Raw genomic sequence first — 17184 nt, forward strand, 5'->3', positions numbered from 1 at the left:
ATTTCTTGTTTGATGCTGTCCCCAACCTCACTACTACTATTTGGTGGTCTATACACAACTCCCACTAGTGTTTTCTGCCCTTGGAATTCCACAGCTCCACCCATACCGACTCCACATCATTCAGGCTAATGTCCTTCCTTACAATTGCATTGATTTCCTCTTTAACCAACAACGCCACCCCGCCTCCTTTTCCTTTCTGTCTATCCTTCCTAAATGTTTGGATGTTGAGTTCCCAGCCTTGGTCACCCTGGAGCCATGTCTCCGTGATGCCAATTACATCGTATCTGTTAACTGCTATCTGCGCAGTTAATTCAGCCACTTTATTCCGAATACTCCTCGCATTGAGGCACAGAGCCTTCAGGCTTGTCTTTTTAACATACTTTGCCCCTTTTGAATCTTGCTGTAATGTAGCCCTTTTTGTTTTTTGCCTTGGGTTTCTCTGCCCTCCACTTTTACTATTCTCCTTTCTATCTTTTGCTTCTGCCCCCCTTTTATTTCCCTCTGTCTCCCTGCATAGGTTCCCATCCCCCTGCTATATTAGTTTAATTCTTCTCCAACAGCACTAGCAAACACGCCCCCGAGGACATTGGTTCCGATCCTGCCCAGGTGCAGACTGTCAGGTTTGTACTGGTCCCACCTCCCCCAGAACCGATTCCAACGTCCCAAGAATTTGAATCCCTCCCTTCTGCACCATTTCTCAAGCCACATATTCATCTGAGCTATCCTGCGATTCCTACTCTGACTAGCACGTGGCACTGGTAGCAATCCTGAGATTACTACTTTTGAGGTCCTACTTTTTAATTGAACTCCTAGCTCCCTAAATTCGTCTCATAAGACCTCATCCCGTTTTTTACCTATATCGTTGGTACCTATATGCATCACGACAACTGGCTGTTCACCCTCCCTTTTCAGAATGTCCTGCACCCGCTCCGAGACATCCTTGACCCTTGCACCAGGGAGGCAACATACCATCCTGGAGTCTCGGTTGCGGCCGCAGAAACGCCTATCTATTCCCCTTACAATTGAATCCCCTTACAATTATGTTCTTATGTATTCCCAACACATCACTATACTCCTTGTATAAGACCTAAATTAGGCCTCATCGAGAATATCATGTCAGTTTTGGTCCCCTCGCTTGGTGTGTTATATATAGAAGCCTTCCGAAAGGATCAGAGAAAGCCACTCGACCAATAACCTAGCTTAGAGGTCTTTGGTTACTACAATATGCTTAGAGAACTGGGTCTTTTTATTTTAGAAAAGCACTGCCTGTGAGGAGACTTGATTGAGGTCTTTAAATAATTAAGGGTATTAAACTTTTTTTCTATGTGGATGGACTACTTGAATTGGATCGATTGGAGTGAACCAGAACATATGTATAGGTAATGCATGCATGGAATCAGGTTAGAATACAGAAGATCATTGTCCTCTTGAATAAGTTGCCTCTCATGCAATGAGTATGGATTTGCTGCAAGTGATAGGAGCTGAATGAGTTCCTAGCCGTCACTGATAATGGGTAATTGAGGCATTGGACAATTTGGTCTCCTGGAGTTGTTTTGATCAACTCGGAGGTCAGAGGAATTTCCCAGATTTTTTGCTCTGAATTGGCTAAGCGCTTTTAACTAGTTTTTCCTTCAGCGGGATAGTGAGGGTGTGATAGAGATCAAGATGTTCAGTTGCATCATGACTATATGGGACATGCTTGATGGACTAGCTGATCTTTAGCTGTCCATCATTTTCGTATGTTCCTATGTTCTGCACTTTCGTTCTTCTCAGTTCTTACCTTTTTATGCCTCAGACTCTCCAGGTATGCCGCAGCACCTTCCTTTCTGGAGGCTAGTAGAGTGCCAAATAATGCAACTCTCTCAATCCACCTTGTGCATCATAAGGTTCACCACCAGCCATGAAACAGTAGGTCAGATATTGGGTTGCTGTCACTAACCTGCAGACCGCATTTCAGTTCTTATTTTTGTGTGCGTCTTATTTCCCCTCTAGTAAGAACCTAAGAAGAAATAGGAGCAGGAGTAGGCCATATGGTTCCTCGAGCCTGCTCTGCCATTTAATAAGATAATAGCTGATCTGATCTTGGGCTCAGCTTCACTTCCCTGCCCGCTTCCCATTACTCTTCACTCCCTTATCGTTCAAAAATCTGTCTATCTCCACCTTAAATATATTCAGTGACCCAGCCTCCACAGCTCTCTGGGACAGAGAATTCCACTCTCCTCCCTTCAGCCTTGGCAAAGACTGCCAATTGATTGACGCTCTTTTGAGCCTTTCCAAAAGGCTCTAAGATTTATTTTCTCTGTTTCTTGCGGCCACTTATCTTTTAAGTGCCTACATCCCTTTAAATTTCGTCTGAAGCACCATTTCTTTTGTTCCCTCAATTAGCCTAGCTCCTTGTTTAAGGCCAAAACGGTTCAAGAAACTGAATAATTATATAGGTGACTTGACCCATGGAAAATTACATGCAGTCAGTCACAGCATTTCTGGCTTGTTTTGCACAAGCACCCAGTTATCCCTAACTGAACTTTCTGCTGGGATTTGATGAGTTAGGGTAATACCCGATTGTTTTTTTTCAATTATAAACATTTTGGTGGATTCATATATTTAGAAATTTCATGCAGGAAAAATTGAGGTGAGTTGTTTTGTAGCTATAAAGATGCATGTTAATTGAAAAATTACTAAAATTAGCATATCAACTGCTTAATTATAAATTGTTGGAAGAAGTGGTACATAATTGGCTAAATGCAATCACTCTGAAAGGATTTTGCTTTGGTAATGATGCCAAAACTGTCAGCATTCGCCATCATTACCCCTCTGAAACTGACTGTAACTTTAGGATTTAGTGCATGCACAGATAAACAAGGAAATCCTGAAGTTACAGTCAGTCATTCCCTGCTCTGCCACAGGCTGTGCTGTGGAACGCCTCGTAGCCGGTAATCAGTGAAATCACTTGAACTAACGATACATCCCCTTTTCCACTCAAATATCACTGTTAAACACCAGCATAAAGAATTAAGCCTTGTTGAAAAGGTGTAACTGTGGTTTTAATGGCCTGCTGAACAACCGTTCTGGCATTGAATAACAGATTTTATATTTGTAGAATGTCAAATTTCTCCATCATGATTAAAGTTACTAGATTAAAGTTTGATATTTCAGCATCCACCTTAACCCCATGTGTTATATTCCAATCTTTATTTCATTCTCTATAAAAAAAAAGTGAATGATAAGAACTGCCTTTTATTTCCTGGTTTGCTGTCTCAGAACTTTTCAATGTGATTGGCTGCTTAGACAGCTTGATGACATCACTGCTGCTGTACACTGAAAATCCCCTTTTGACAGTGCTACAATGAAATTAATGTCGAGAAAGCTGAAATTCTCGTCGCAGACGTCTCGAGATCTTTGTGGGCAGCTTTCTTTGAAGTCGGTGCTGATTGCCGGCGCTTCGCCGTTGACCCCCAAATTCCAGGCCAGTAAGTTAATGGTTGCTTTCCCTTGAAGGGATTGTTTCAAATTTGTGCTCTTTTAACTTTTAGCAAAGAACTCAAGCATTTCCAGAAGATGACCACCACACCATCAGTAGAAGGTATTGATAATACTTGAAGAATTTTATTGAATATGGTAGAACCAGGTTTTGACTGCTGTCCCCACTGAACGTCACAGCTCATTCATTATCTTGGCAATAGATACTGAATTTGACTGCTATCGCCAGCGAGGGTCACAGTTTTTTCTTCTGTTACAACAGTTATTCAGCACTGGATAGTTAATCCAGAAACTATTTTCCTGATCCCCTGCCTTTATTGATTATTAAATGAGGAGAATTCAGGTTATTGACTCGCTAGTTTTGTGTCATCAGAATGACAACAGGGCTAAAAGGGATTATGAGGACAGGTTGCATAAACTTGGCTTCTAGATCCTTGAGTTCAAAAGATTAAGGAGTGAGCTAATAGATGTGTGTTAAAATGAGAAAAAGATTCAATAGGGTAAATAAAGAGAAACTATTTCATCTGGTGGAGGAATCCAGAACAGGGGGATAATCTTAAAATTAGAGCCAAGCCATTCAGGAGTGAAATCAGGAAGCTCTTCATCGCACAAAGGGTAGTCGAGGCTGTGGATGCTGGTACAATTTGAGATTGCTAGATTTTTGTTAGGTATGGGTATCAAGGGATTATAAAGCTATGGCAGTTAAATAAGGTTATACGTTTGAGGTACAGATCAGCCATGATCCAGTTGAATGGCAGAACAGACTCGAAGGGCTGAATGGCGTCTTGCTGTTCCATTGTCATTAGCTGCCCTTTGTAGCTTGAGTGCCCTGTTTGAGAGCATTAACATATTGGCCATCTGCAGTATTGACATTCCACCACTATGTGTTGCTGTTACACTGCATGCTTTTAGTTTTTTACTTTTACTTTGGATGCTCCTTTATACCCATTTTGCTGGGGTGAAATGACTAAATGGGCAACTGTTGCCAAGCTGACCATGGCCCTGGCACGCCAGGTGTGTTCAGGTGTTTTGGGTCTGGTGGGCAACTTTAAAATCGGGATATATTTGAGATGGCAGCACTGTTTGGGTGGAGGGATATAATAGTCTAGTCTGACTAGGGTCAGCTGCACTTACTAGTTTTTGTAATATGCTCACACTCATCCTCTGAAAGTGACGCATGCTATGTTTGTACTCCTGGCAGGGAAACGCAATGCCGTCATCATGGGACGGAAAACCTGGTTCTCTATTCCTGAGAAACACAGACCCCTTAAAGATCGAATAAATATTGTACTCAGCAGAGAACTTAAGTAAGTATCTGAGAGGGGGCATTTGTTTCTGGTAAAGGGAAGATGCAGTATTTTCAACCTAATATCTCATTTGATTTACACCAGTCAGTGAGCACTGCACCTTGTATTTCTGATGTTAAAGTGAGAAAGAAATTATGAAAGTATCTGCTCCTCCACCTTTTTATATAATTACCCAGAATATATATATATATATTTTTTTTTATTCGTTCCGGCATGTGTGCGCGTTGGCAAGGCCAGCGTTTATTGCCCATCCCCAATAGCCGCCGCCTTGAACCGCTGCAGTCCTTGTGGGGAAGGTATTCCCACAGTGCTGTTAGGGAATGAGTTCCAGGATTTTGACCCAGCGACGATGAAGGAACGGCCATATATTTCCAAGTCAGGATGATGTGTAACTTGGAGGTGAACTTGGAGTTGATGTTCCCATGCGCCTGCTGCCCTTGTCCTTCTAGATGACAGAGGTCGTGGGTTTGGGAGGAGCTGCCGAAGATGCCGTGGTGAGTTGCTGCAGTGCATCTTGTAGCTGATACACACTGCAGCCACGATACATCGGTGGTGGAGGGAGTGAATGTTTAAGGTGTTGGATGGGGTGCCAATCAAGTGGCCTGCTTTGTCCTGGATGGTGTCGAGCTTCTTGAGTGTTGTTGGAACTGCACTCATCCAGGCAAGTGAAGAGTGTTCCACCACGCTCCTGACTTGTGCTTTGTAGATGGTGGAAAGGCTTTGGGGAATCGGGAGGTGAGACACTCGCTGCAGAATACCCAGCCTCTGACCTGCTCTTGTTGCCACAGTATTAATGTGGCTGGTCCAGTTAAGTTTCTGGTCAATGGTGACCCCCCTCCCAGGATGTTGATGGTGGGGGATTCGGTGATGGTAATGCCGTTGAATATCAAGGGGAGGTGGTTAGACTCTCGCTTGTTAGAGATTGTTATTCCCTGGCACTTGTGTGGCGCGAATGTTATTTGCCACTTATCAGCCCAAGCCTGAATATCGTCCAGGTCTTGCTGCATGCGGGAATGGATTGCTTCATTTTCTGAGTTGCAAATGGCACTGGACACTGTGCAATCATCAGTGAACATCCCCACTTCTGACCTTATGATGGAGGGAAGGTCATTGATGAAGCAGGTGAAGATGGTTGGGTCTAGGACTCTGCCCTGAGGAACTCCTGCAGCGATGTCCTGGGGCTGTGATGATTGACCTGCAACAGCCACAACCATCTTCCTTTGTGCTTGTGACTCCAGCCAGTGGAGAGTGTTCCCCCTGATTCCCATTGACTTCAGCTTTACTAGGGCTCCTTGATGCTGCACTCATCAAATGCTGCCTTGATGTCAAGGGCAGGCACTCTCAGCTCATCTCTGGAATTAGATTCACTTCATGTGATATCAAGAAATGGCTGAGCACACTGGATACAGCAAAGGCTATGGGCCCTGACAACATCCCGGTTTGGACCAAGGGTGTAATGAGATCTGGAGCCGAGTCAGACTGGGCATCGGTGAGTAAGTGCTGCTTGATTGCATTGTTGACGGCACCTTCCATCACTTTACTGATGATTGAGAGTTGACTGATGGGGCGGTAATTGGCCGGATTGGATTTGTCCTACTTTTTGTGGATAGGACATACCTGGGAAGTTTTCCATATTGTCGGGTCGATGCCAGTGTTGTAGCTGTACTGGAACAGCTTGACTAGAGGCGCGGCTAGTTCTGGAGCACAAGTCTTCAGCACGACAGCCAGGATGTTGTCAGGGCTCATAGCCTTTGCTGTATCCAGTGCGCTCAGACATTTCTTGATATCACATGGAGTGAATCTAATTGGCTGAAGACTGGCTTCTGTGATGGTGGGGACCTGAGGAGGAGGCCGAGGTGGATCATACACTCGGCACTTCTGGCTGAAGATGGTTGCATATGCTTCAGCCTTGTCTTTTGCACTTGCGTGCTAGGCTCCGCCATCATTGAGGATGGGGATATTCATGGAGCCTCCTCCTCCCGTTAGTTGTTAATTGTCCATCACCATTCAGGACTGGATGCAGCAGGACTGCAGAGCTTTGATCTGATTTGTTGATTGTGGGATCGCTTAGCTCTGTTTTATAGCATATTGCTTCCGCTGTTTAGCATGGGCCATTTTGTCCATTTCCTCCTCCTTCTCTGTGTCAGGGATGCAGAGAACAATTGCTGTGTCCCGACTGCTTCCCCAGATGTGCTGGCTAACTCGGTATAGACTGCGGATCAGCTACCAACTGGCTAAGCTCAATGAACCGTCGGGACTGGAGATGCCTTCCTCTTTTTGATGACTAAACTTTAATATTTCTTGCACTTTTGTAGTGTATTTTCCAGCATTAAGTGTATTATTAAGGAGAGGGAGGCCCAGAAAAAGGGCTGTACACAAAGGTGAAACTAAGATAACTTTAATCATTGAATGAAAACTTCTGGAAATAACTATTTGCAGAAATGATTCTAATGGCCTATTTTCTGTTTCTTTTATTTTTAAAAAATTCCTAAAATGAAAATAAGTGTGGTATTAAGTTAGAAAACTTGTACTGGGATTCCAAGAGGCTATGCTTTTTCTGTTTACATAGAAACATAGAAACATAGAAAATAGGTGCAGGAGTAGGCCATTCGGCCCTTCTAGCCTGCACCGCCATTCAATGAGTTCATGGCTGAACATGCAACTTCAGTACCCCATTCCTGCTTTCTCACCATACCCCTTGATTCCCCTAGTATTTACTGTAAGGACTTCATCTAACTCCTTTTTGAATATATTTAGTGAATTGGCCTCAACAACTTTCTGTGGTAGAGAATTCCACAGGTTCACCACTCTCTGGGTGAAGAAATTCCTCCTCATCTCGGTCCTAAATGGCTTCCCCCTTATCCTTAGACTGTGTCCCCTGGTTCTGGACTTCCCCAACATTGGGAACATTCTTCCTGCATCTAACCCCGTCAGAATTTTAAACGTTTCTATGAGGTCCCCTCTCATTCTTCTGAACTCCAGTGAATACAAGCCCAGTTGATCCAGTCTTTCTTGATAGGTCAGTCCCGCCATCCCGGGAATCAGTCTGGTGAACCTTCGCTGCACTCCCTCAATAGCAAGAATGTCCTTCCTCAGGTTAGGAGACCAAAACTGCACACAATACTCCAGGTGTGGCCTCACCAAGGCCCTGTACAATTGTAGCAACACCTCCCTGCCCTTGTACTCAAATTCCCTCGCTATGAAGGCCAACATGCCATTTGCTTTCTTAACCGCCTGCTGTACCTGCATGCCAACCTTCAATGACTGATGTACCATGACACCCAGGTCTCTTTGCACCTGCCCTTTTCCTAATCTGTCACCATTCAGATAATAGTCTGTCTCTCTGTTTTTACCACCAAAGTGGATAACCTCACATTTATCCACATTATACTTCATCTGCCATGCATTTGCCCACTCACCTAACCTATCCAAGTCGCTCTGCAGCCTCATAGAATCCTCCTTGCAGCTCACACTGCCACCCAACTTAGTGTCATCCGCAAATTTGGAGATACTACATTTAATTTAAATAAAATGATGAGCAGCTTGTTTAATCCTTCAGGGGTTGCCAGTGTGATGTCTTGTTTCATTTGCACCCACTCTGACTGGCTGATGATAAGGTAGCTTGTTAAGTTGCCACAGCATTTGATTTTGCTCTTCAAAAATAAGTTGGGCATAATGTACGAACAAAATGAATGGTCAGGAAATCTAAGCCAGAGTTTTGACCTGATCAGTTCAGTGTGAATAAATCACGTCATAATGTCGTTGAGTTTAAACAGGTGCAAAGAAAAGACTTTTAAATTTTGGATGGGCTGGCTGCAGTGATCCATCACAGTGGTTGTATTGTGATCCCTTCAGTCAAAGGGTGTAATACAATCTTTAGCTAATAAAATAATTGAATAAAGTGCTTAATATTCCTGATTGGGAGCATCTTCCTGAGTAGACTGAGTGAATGCCTTGTTATGTTTTCTGATACAGTTCACGTGCATCATGAGCCTTACTCGAACCAGTGGTGGTATTTCTGAACGAGTTTGCAATAGCATCAGCTAGATGCCCTTTGTTAATTGGGGGTGGGACGGGGGAGGGGGGATTTTAAAACCAGCTACAAAACTCTATGGTTCAAATAAAAGAAGAAATCTTGTGTTACAACCAATAAAGACTAGCTTTAGTCCTGCAAGTGCTCTTTAAATGTCATGTTTTCTAGGTGACCGTAGAGAGCTACATTTGAAGTCATGAGTACATCTGCAGTGGCACAGCATCCTGCAGTGAGGTGTGGGAGAAATTTCTCCAGGTAGAGCATCAGTACTGGGAGCTGAAAGTAATTCCAACTCTTGATGTCTGAAGTACAGTGTGACAAGTATCAGGCTGTACTTTTGAACTCAAGTCCACGTCAACTTAATGCCACAACGAAACTGAGATGAAGATGGTTTTTCAGCTTTCTCCATCATGGAACTTTTTTTTCCCCTCTGTGTGTCTGCAGAAAATTGGAAGGGGGAAAACAATTCAAGATGAGGTGGCAGAATCTAAAATAAATACCATAACTCTACTTCAGCAAATATTTTAGATATCAATTCTTTATTTATGAGGACATTGAGTATGCCCTAACTAAAGGAAAACACGAGCCGTTGTTTACCACACACCGCACACGCCCCATGCACGCACACGCCCCACATGCACGCACACGTCCCATGCACGTCAAGCCCCACATGCACGCACACGCCCCACATGCACGCACACGCCCCATGCACGCACATGCCCCCCATGCACACCACGCACACACCTCCCCGTCACCCCCAAAAGTGAAATAAGGTGAAGCAATGCTGTTTGCTGTGTTTCTCAGGGAGCTGCCCCAAGGAGCAAATTACCTGGCTCATGACCTGGATTCTGCACTGACTCATCTAGATTCATCAGAACTTCAGGACAAAGTGGATCTTGTGTGGATAATCGGTGGCAGCACCCTCTACAAGGTATGTGAGAAAACTCACTCGCCCTTTGTGAGTTGGTATAGTAATTACTAAATGTTCCAGGAATGTCATGAGCATTTAAAAATCTTTACAACCTGGATGGATGTGTGTATTTAAAGCTATAACTTGTTACAGATTATCTTAAGCTGAATATATATTGAAAAGGGAAACAATTACAGAGCTATGATGAAAGAGCAGGGGAGTGGGACTAATTGGACAGCTCTTTCAAAGAGCCATCATAGGCACAATTGGATAAATGGCCTCCTTGCTGTATAATTCTATGATTTTTGTTGAATTCATGGAGTTCTACCCTCTGCAGATCATTGGTGGGGCCCACATTTGCAATATTAGGCAAAATTTTGCTCTTATTTTCTATTGGGATCAGGAAATCAGACAGGTCTCTGTACCTTTGGGTCCTCGCCCATTTTAAAACCAGAGGAATGTTTTTCCGGAAGTGAAGGTAGCCCGTGGAAGTGCCTGCCAAATGTTCGACCGAGCATATTCAAGTCAAGAGCTAAATGACAAGGTGACATCATACATCGTATTTCCCGTTATTATCGTCAAAGCAACATTGATCGCTAACGGTGCCTGTTTACAGCAGGCGTCCAGTGTTGCTAGGGCCAACAGAGGCCAGTTAACAAAATTGAAAAAAAATCTCCTTTTTTTTCTGCCCATGTGGCAGCTGGACCCTTAAAGCTACTGTAGGTGCACAGTCTGTCAATAATAATGTCCCATATCCCCCATTGTGAGCTCACCAGTGCGGGCAGAAAGTCCACTGGGAAACCACTAAAAAAATGTTAACTAGACTAAACCTGAGAAATTCACTGAGTTAGCAACATGACAGGTGATGGACACACATCCCACCCCACTGAACTAATGCTGGCAATCCTGGCTACTGAAAAATCTAGACTATTGTGTTCAAACATAGGAACAGGAGTAGGCCACATTCAATCAGATCATGGCTGACCTGCGATCTAATTCCATATACCTGCCTTTGCCCCATATCCCTTAATACCTTTGAACAAAAAAGCTATCCATCTCAGATTTAAAATTAACAATTGATCTCTCATCAATTGCTATTTGCAGAAGAGAGTTCCAAACTTCTACCATCCTTTGTGTGTAGAAGTGTTCCTAATTTCACTCCGAAAAGGTCTGCCTCTAATTTTTAAACTATGCCCCCTAGTCCTAGACTCTCCAACCAGCGGAAATAGTTTCACTCTATCTATCCTATCTGTTCCCCTTAATATCTTGAAAACTTTCTAAATTCTAGGGAATACAACTCTAATTTGTGTAATCTCTCCTTGTGTAATCTCTCCTTAATCCTTGAAGTCCGAGTATCATTCTGGTAAACCTATGCTGCACTCCTTCCTAGGCCAATATATCCTTCCTAAGGTGTGGTCCCAGAACTGCTCACAGTACTCCGGGTGTGGTCTAACCAGGGATTTGTACAGCAGCAGCATGGTGACTTGGTCACTTTCCCTTCAATTTGGCATTGGTGCATTAGAATGTTCAGAAAATGGCAACTATTTCATTAAGTTCTCCACCATCAAAATCCTAGGGGTCACCATTGATCAGAAGTTTAACTGGACCAGTCACATCACCACCATGGCTGCAAGAGAGTCCCATCGCCTGAGCCCTCAAAGCCTTGCCACCATCTACAAGGCTCACGTCAGGAGTGCGATGGAATACTTGCCACTCACCTGGGTGGGCGCAGCTCCAGCAACACTAAAGAAGCTCAAAACCATCCAGGAGAAATCGGTTTATTTAATCAATGTCAGTACCACCTTGTACACCATTGACACACTGGTTTCAGTATGTACAGAATGTGTTGGAAGAACCTCACAAATGTTCGTGCAAGAGCATCTTCCAGCCCCACAATTTCTACCATTGAGGTAAAAGCACCAATGTAATGGAACACAATCACTTCCCAAGTCATACACCATTCTGAGTTGGACATTTGCTTTATTGTTAAAAACATAGAATTCCCTACCTAGCACCATCATGGGAACACCATCACTACCAGAACTGTACAGTTCGAGAAGGCTGATCGCCGCCACCTCGAGTAAATAGAAATGAGTAATAAGTGTGGCTTTGCCAGTATCACCAACATCCTAAAAAGGGGTATATGATGCAGGGTTATTTTATCTTCTGCCAATTCTTCCTTTCCTGAAAGTGTCAATTCCCTACTTGGATGTGGTCCCAGCAGTAGTGGGTCCTCTCTGGTACCTCAATAGGAAGGACTTATTTCATTTCTGAGCCTGATGGTGAATGTTGCAAGCTATTCAGCCAAGCCTGATTCTGTCCTCACCTGATATCTACATAGATGAACTTTCAGCTCGGACACTGAATGGCATTCAGTAGCACCTGTAGAAAGTGAATCTGTAAGACAAAGGAAACAAGTAAGTAGTAATCAAGGAGGTCTTCCTGTGCTAAATGGTATATACTTTAATGCAAGGAGTATAACGAATAAGGTGGATGAGCTAAGAGCACAGGTAGACACTTGGTAGTATGACATTATAGCCATTACAGAAACAGGGCTGAAAGAGGGTCAGGTTTAGCAGCTCAATATTCCTGGTTGCAGGATTTTTAGACATGACAGAGAGGGGGTTAAAAAGGGGGGGGTCGCGGCATTGATTAAAGAAACTTGCAGCGGTGAGGAGGGATGATGTGTTAGAGGGATCATCAAATGAGGCCATATGGGTCGAATTGAAAAATAAAAAAGGGGCGATCACACTGCTGGGCGTGTATTATAGACCCCCAAACAGTGGGAGGGAGATAGAGGAGCAAATATGTAGGCAAATTTCTGTGAAATCCAAAAACCAAATGGTAGGGGATTTTAACTATCCAGTATTGATTGGGACAAATATAGTATGAAGGGTATAGAGGGTGCGTAATTCTTAAAATGCATTGAAGAGGACTTTTTTAGTCAGTATGTAACAAGCCCAACACGAGAGGAGGTGGTTTTGGATTTAGTTTTGTGGCATGAAGCTGGGCAGGTGGAAGGGGTATTAGTGGGAGAGCACTTGGGTGCCAGTGCCCATAATTCAGTCAGATTCAAGGTAGTTATGGATAAGGACAAGGATAGACCAGGAATAAAAATCCCGAATTGGAGAAAAGCTTATTTTGCTAAGTTGAGAAGATTTGGCCACAGTGGACTGGTAACAGTTATTTGTGGGTAAATCAGTGTCGGAACAGTGGGAGACATTCAAGGAGGAAGGCTCAGGCCAAACATGTGCCCTTAAAGAAAAGGGTGGGAATAACAATTCTAGAGCCCCCTCGATGTCTAGGAACTTACAGGGGAGGATAAAGGAAAAAAGGGAAGCATTTGTCATATACCAACGGCTAAATACTGTAGAATCTTTGGAGGAATATAGAAAGTTCAGAGATAAAATTAAAAAGGATATTAGAAATGCTAAGAGAGAGCATGAAAAATTCTTGGCAAGTAAATTTAAGGGAAACTCAAAGATGTTCTATAAATATTTTAAGAGCAAGAGGAGAACTAAAGAAAGGGTAAGGCTTATTAGAGACCATGAGGTAATCTCTGTGTGGAGGCAGAAGATGTTGGTATGGTTCTTAATGAATACTTTGCGTCTGTTTTCACAAAGGAAAGGGGCAATGCATATTCTGCTATCGAGGAGGAGTGTGAAATTCTGGATGAAATAAACATAGTGAGAGAAGAGGTATGAAGGGTTTTAGCAGCTTTGAAAGTGAATAAGTCCCCAGGCCCGGATGAAATGCATCCCAGGCTGTTGAGCAACCATCATTTTCCAGTCCTCTTTGGATTTGGGCATGGTGCCGGAGGACTGGAGAACTGCTAATGCAGGGAACAGTACCAGTCCTTATACATGGCCTTCTTCGACCTTACAAAGGCCTTTGACATTGTCAACCGCGAGGGTCTATGGCGCGTCCTCCTCCATTTCGGATGCCCCCAAAAGTACGCCACCATATTCCGCCTGCTCCACAACGACATGCAGGCTGTGATCCTTACAAACTGATCCATCACAGACCCAATCCATGTCCGGACCAGGGTCAAGCGGGGCTGCGTCATCGCCCCAACCCTCTTCTCAATCTTCCTCGCTGCCATGCTCCACCTCACAGTTGACAAGCTCCTCGCTGGAGTGGAACTAAACTACAGAACCAGTGGGAAGCTGTTCAACCTTCACCATCTCCAGGGCAGGTCCAAGACCACTCCAACCTCTGTCGTTGAGCGACAGTACGCGGACGACGCCTGCGTTTGTGCACACAGAGGCTGAACTCCAGGATATAGTAAACATATTTACTGAGGCGTATGAGAGTATGGGCCTTGCATAGAAACATAGAAAATAGGTGCAGAAGCAGGCCATTCGGCCCTTCGAGCCTGCACCGCCATTCAATATGATCATGGCTGATCATGCAACCTCAGTACCCCACTCCTGCCTTCTCTCCATACCCCCTGATCCCTTTAGCCATAAGGGCCGCATCTAACTCCCTTTTGAATATGTCCAACGAACTGGACTCGACAACTTCCTGTGGCAGAGAATTCCACAGGTTCACAACTCTCTGGGTGAAAAAGTTTTTCCTCATCCCTGTCCTATATGGCTTACCCCTTATCTTTAGACTGTGACCCCTGGTTCTGGACTTGCGCTAAACATCAGTAAGACAAAGGTCCTACACCAGCCTGTCCTCGCCGCACAGCACTGCCCCCCAGACATCAAGATCCATGGCGCGGCCTTGGACAATGTGGACCACTTCCCTTATCTCGGGAGCCTCCTATCAACAATAACAGGCATTGATGACAAGATCCAATACCTGCGCCAGTGCAGCCTTCGGCTGCCCGAGGAAAAGAGTGTTCGAAGACCAGGCCATCAAAGGTCATGGTCTACAAGGCCATAGTAATACCTGCCCTCCTGTATGGCTCAGAGACGTGGACCATGTAAAGTAGCCACCTCAAGTCGCTGGAGAAATACCACCAACGATGTCTCCGCAAGATCCTACAAATCCCATGGGAGGACAGACGCACCAACATTCGCGTCCTCGTCCAGGCCAACATCCCCAGCATTGAAGCACTGACCACACTTGATCAGCTCCGCTGGGCAGGCCACATAGTTCGCATGCCAGACACGAGATTCCCAAAGCAAGCGCTCTACGCAGAACTCATCCACGGCAAACGAGCCAAAGGTCAAAGGTGGGTAGAGGAAATGTTACAAGGACACCCTCAAAGCCTCCCTGATAAAGTGCAACATCCCCACTGACACCTGGGAGTCCCTGGCCAAAGACCGCCCTAAGTGGAGGAAGTGCATCTGGGAGGGCGTTGAGCTCCTTGAGTATTGTCGCCGAGAGCATGCAGAAATCAAGCGCAGGCAGCGGAAAGAGCATGCGTCAAACCAGGCTCCCCGCCTACCCTTCCCTTTAACCACTGTCTGTCCCACCTGTGACAGAGACTGTGGTTCGCGTATTGGACTGTACAGCCACCTAAGAACTCATGCTAAGAGTGGAAGCAAGTCTTCCTCGATTCCGAGGAACTGCCTATGATGATGACCCTTGTTTAAAAAAGAAGAAAGGGATAGGCCAAGTAATTACAGACCTGTCAAAAGCCTAACCTCAGTGGTGGGAAAATTATTGGAAAAAATCCTGAAAGACAGGATAAATCTACATTTAGAAAGGCAAGGATTAATTAGCGACAGCACTTTTTGTTAAGGGAAGATCGTGTTTGACTAACCTGATTTAATTTTTCGAGGAGGTAACCAAGAAGTTCAATGAGGGAAGTGCGTATGATGTAGTGTATATGGAGTTTAGCAAAGCTTTTGATAAGATCCCACATGGCAGACTGGTCACGGAGGTTAAAGCCCATGGGGTCCAGGGCTAAGTGGCAAGTTGGATCCAAAATTGGCTCAGAGGTAGGAAGCAAAGGGTAATGGTTGATGGATGTTTTTGTGACTAGAAGGATGTTTCCAGTGGGGTTCTGCAGGGCTCAGTACTGGGTCCTTGCTTTTTGTGGTGTACATCAATGATCTAGATTTGAATATAAGGAGTATGATTAAGAAGTTTTCAGATAACACTAAAATTGACTGTGTGGTTGATAATCAAGAGGAAAGTCATGGACTGCAGGAGGATATCAATACACTGGTCAGGTGGGCAGAACAATGGCAAATGGAATTTAATTCGGAGAAGTGTGAGGTAATGCACTTGGGGAGGGCTAATAAGGAAAGGGTTTACACATTAAACGGAAGGCCACTTAATAGTATAGATGAACGAAGAGACCTTGCAGTGCTTGTCCACAGATCCCTGAAAGTAGCATGCCAGGTTGATAAGGTGGTTAAGAAGGCATATGGAATGCTTGCCTTTATTGGCCGAGGCATAGATTACAAGAGCAGGGAGGTTATGCTTAAATTGTATAATATTTTGGTTAGGCTACAGCAGGAGCACTGCGTGTAGTTCTGGTCGCCATATTATAGGAAGGACGTGATTGCACTCGAGAGGGTGCAGAGGAGATTTACTAGGATGCTGCCTAGAATGGAGAAACTTAACTCCGAGGACAGATTGGAAAGGCTGAATTTGCTTTCATTGGAACAGAGGAGGCTGAGAGGAGACCTCATTGAGGTGTATCAAATTTTGAGGGACCTGGATATGGTGGATAGCAAGGGCCTATTTCCCTTGGTGGAGGGGTCAATTACGAGGGGGCACAGTTTTAAGGTGGTTGGTGGAAGGTTCAGAGGGGATTTGAGGGGAAGCTTCTTCATGCAGAGAGTTGTGGGGGTCTGGAACTCACTGCCTGGAAGGGTGGTGGATGCAGAAACTCAGCGCATTTAAAAGGTGCTTGGATGGGCACTTGAAGTGCCGTAAGCTGCAGGGTTACGGATCTAGAGCTGGTAAGTGGGATTAGACTGGATAACCTCTTGTTGGCTGGTGCAGATACGATGGTAAGTGCTTCAGGGTATTGAATACGGCCAGGGTGATCTGGACTAGTTTCGATCACCTGGATGGGTCGGAGATGAATTTTCTTAGATTTTTTCCTCAATTGACCTGGGTTTTTATCTGTTTTTTGCCCCTCCCAGGAAATCTCATGGCTCAGGTTGGGGTGGAGTGTAGAATGTTTGGTGCATGGGGCGTCACAGTTGTGTGGGGCGGACTGGTTGGGCCGGATGCTCTTAACCTTTCTGCCATTGTTCATGGGTTTATATGTAACCTTCAGGGCTGTTGACCAAGGGCCGTGTGGCTCTTTGTCGGCCGGCGCAGACACAATGGGCCGAAATAGCCTCCTTCTGCACTGTAAATTTCTATGTTTCTATGTATCATTCCAGCTCCCCTTCCTGTCCTAGGAGCAGTGGAGCTCATTTTAACTTAACTACCATCTCCCCTATTGAATTGAGCTAAATCCGTAGAATCTGGAATTGAATCAGAGACCTTCCTAGTCTGTGTGGTTCAGTTGCTTACTGTCTTACCAGCTAAACTGTTTG

General features: G+C 44.6%; 1 protein-coding gene across 1 annotated transcript in view; it reads left to right on the forward strand.

Annotated features, from left to right (window-relative positions):
- dhfr (dihydrofolate reductase) overlaps positions 1-17184 on the forward strand; it is a 43009-nt gene that overhangs the window by 5078 nt on the left and 20747 nt on the right. The window contains exons 2-4 of the mRNA XM_070867481.1: positions 3534-3583; positions 4682-4787; positions 9625-9751. Coding sequence (XP_070723582.1) covers positions 3534-3583; positions 4682-4787; positions 9625-9751 — 283 coding nt within the window. The remainder of the gene's footprint in view (positions 1-3533; positions 3584-4681; positions 4788-9624; positions 9752-17184) is intronic.

This window comes from Pristiophorus japonicus, chromosome 1 (assembly GCF_044704955.1).
Source record: "Pristiophorus japonicus isolate sPriJap1 chromosome 1, sPriJap1.hap1, whole genome shotgun sequence".
Taxonomy (NCBI): Eukaryota; Metazoa; Chordata; class Chondrichthyes; family Pristiophoridae; genus Pristiophorus; species Pristiophorus japonicus.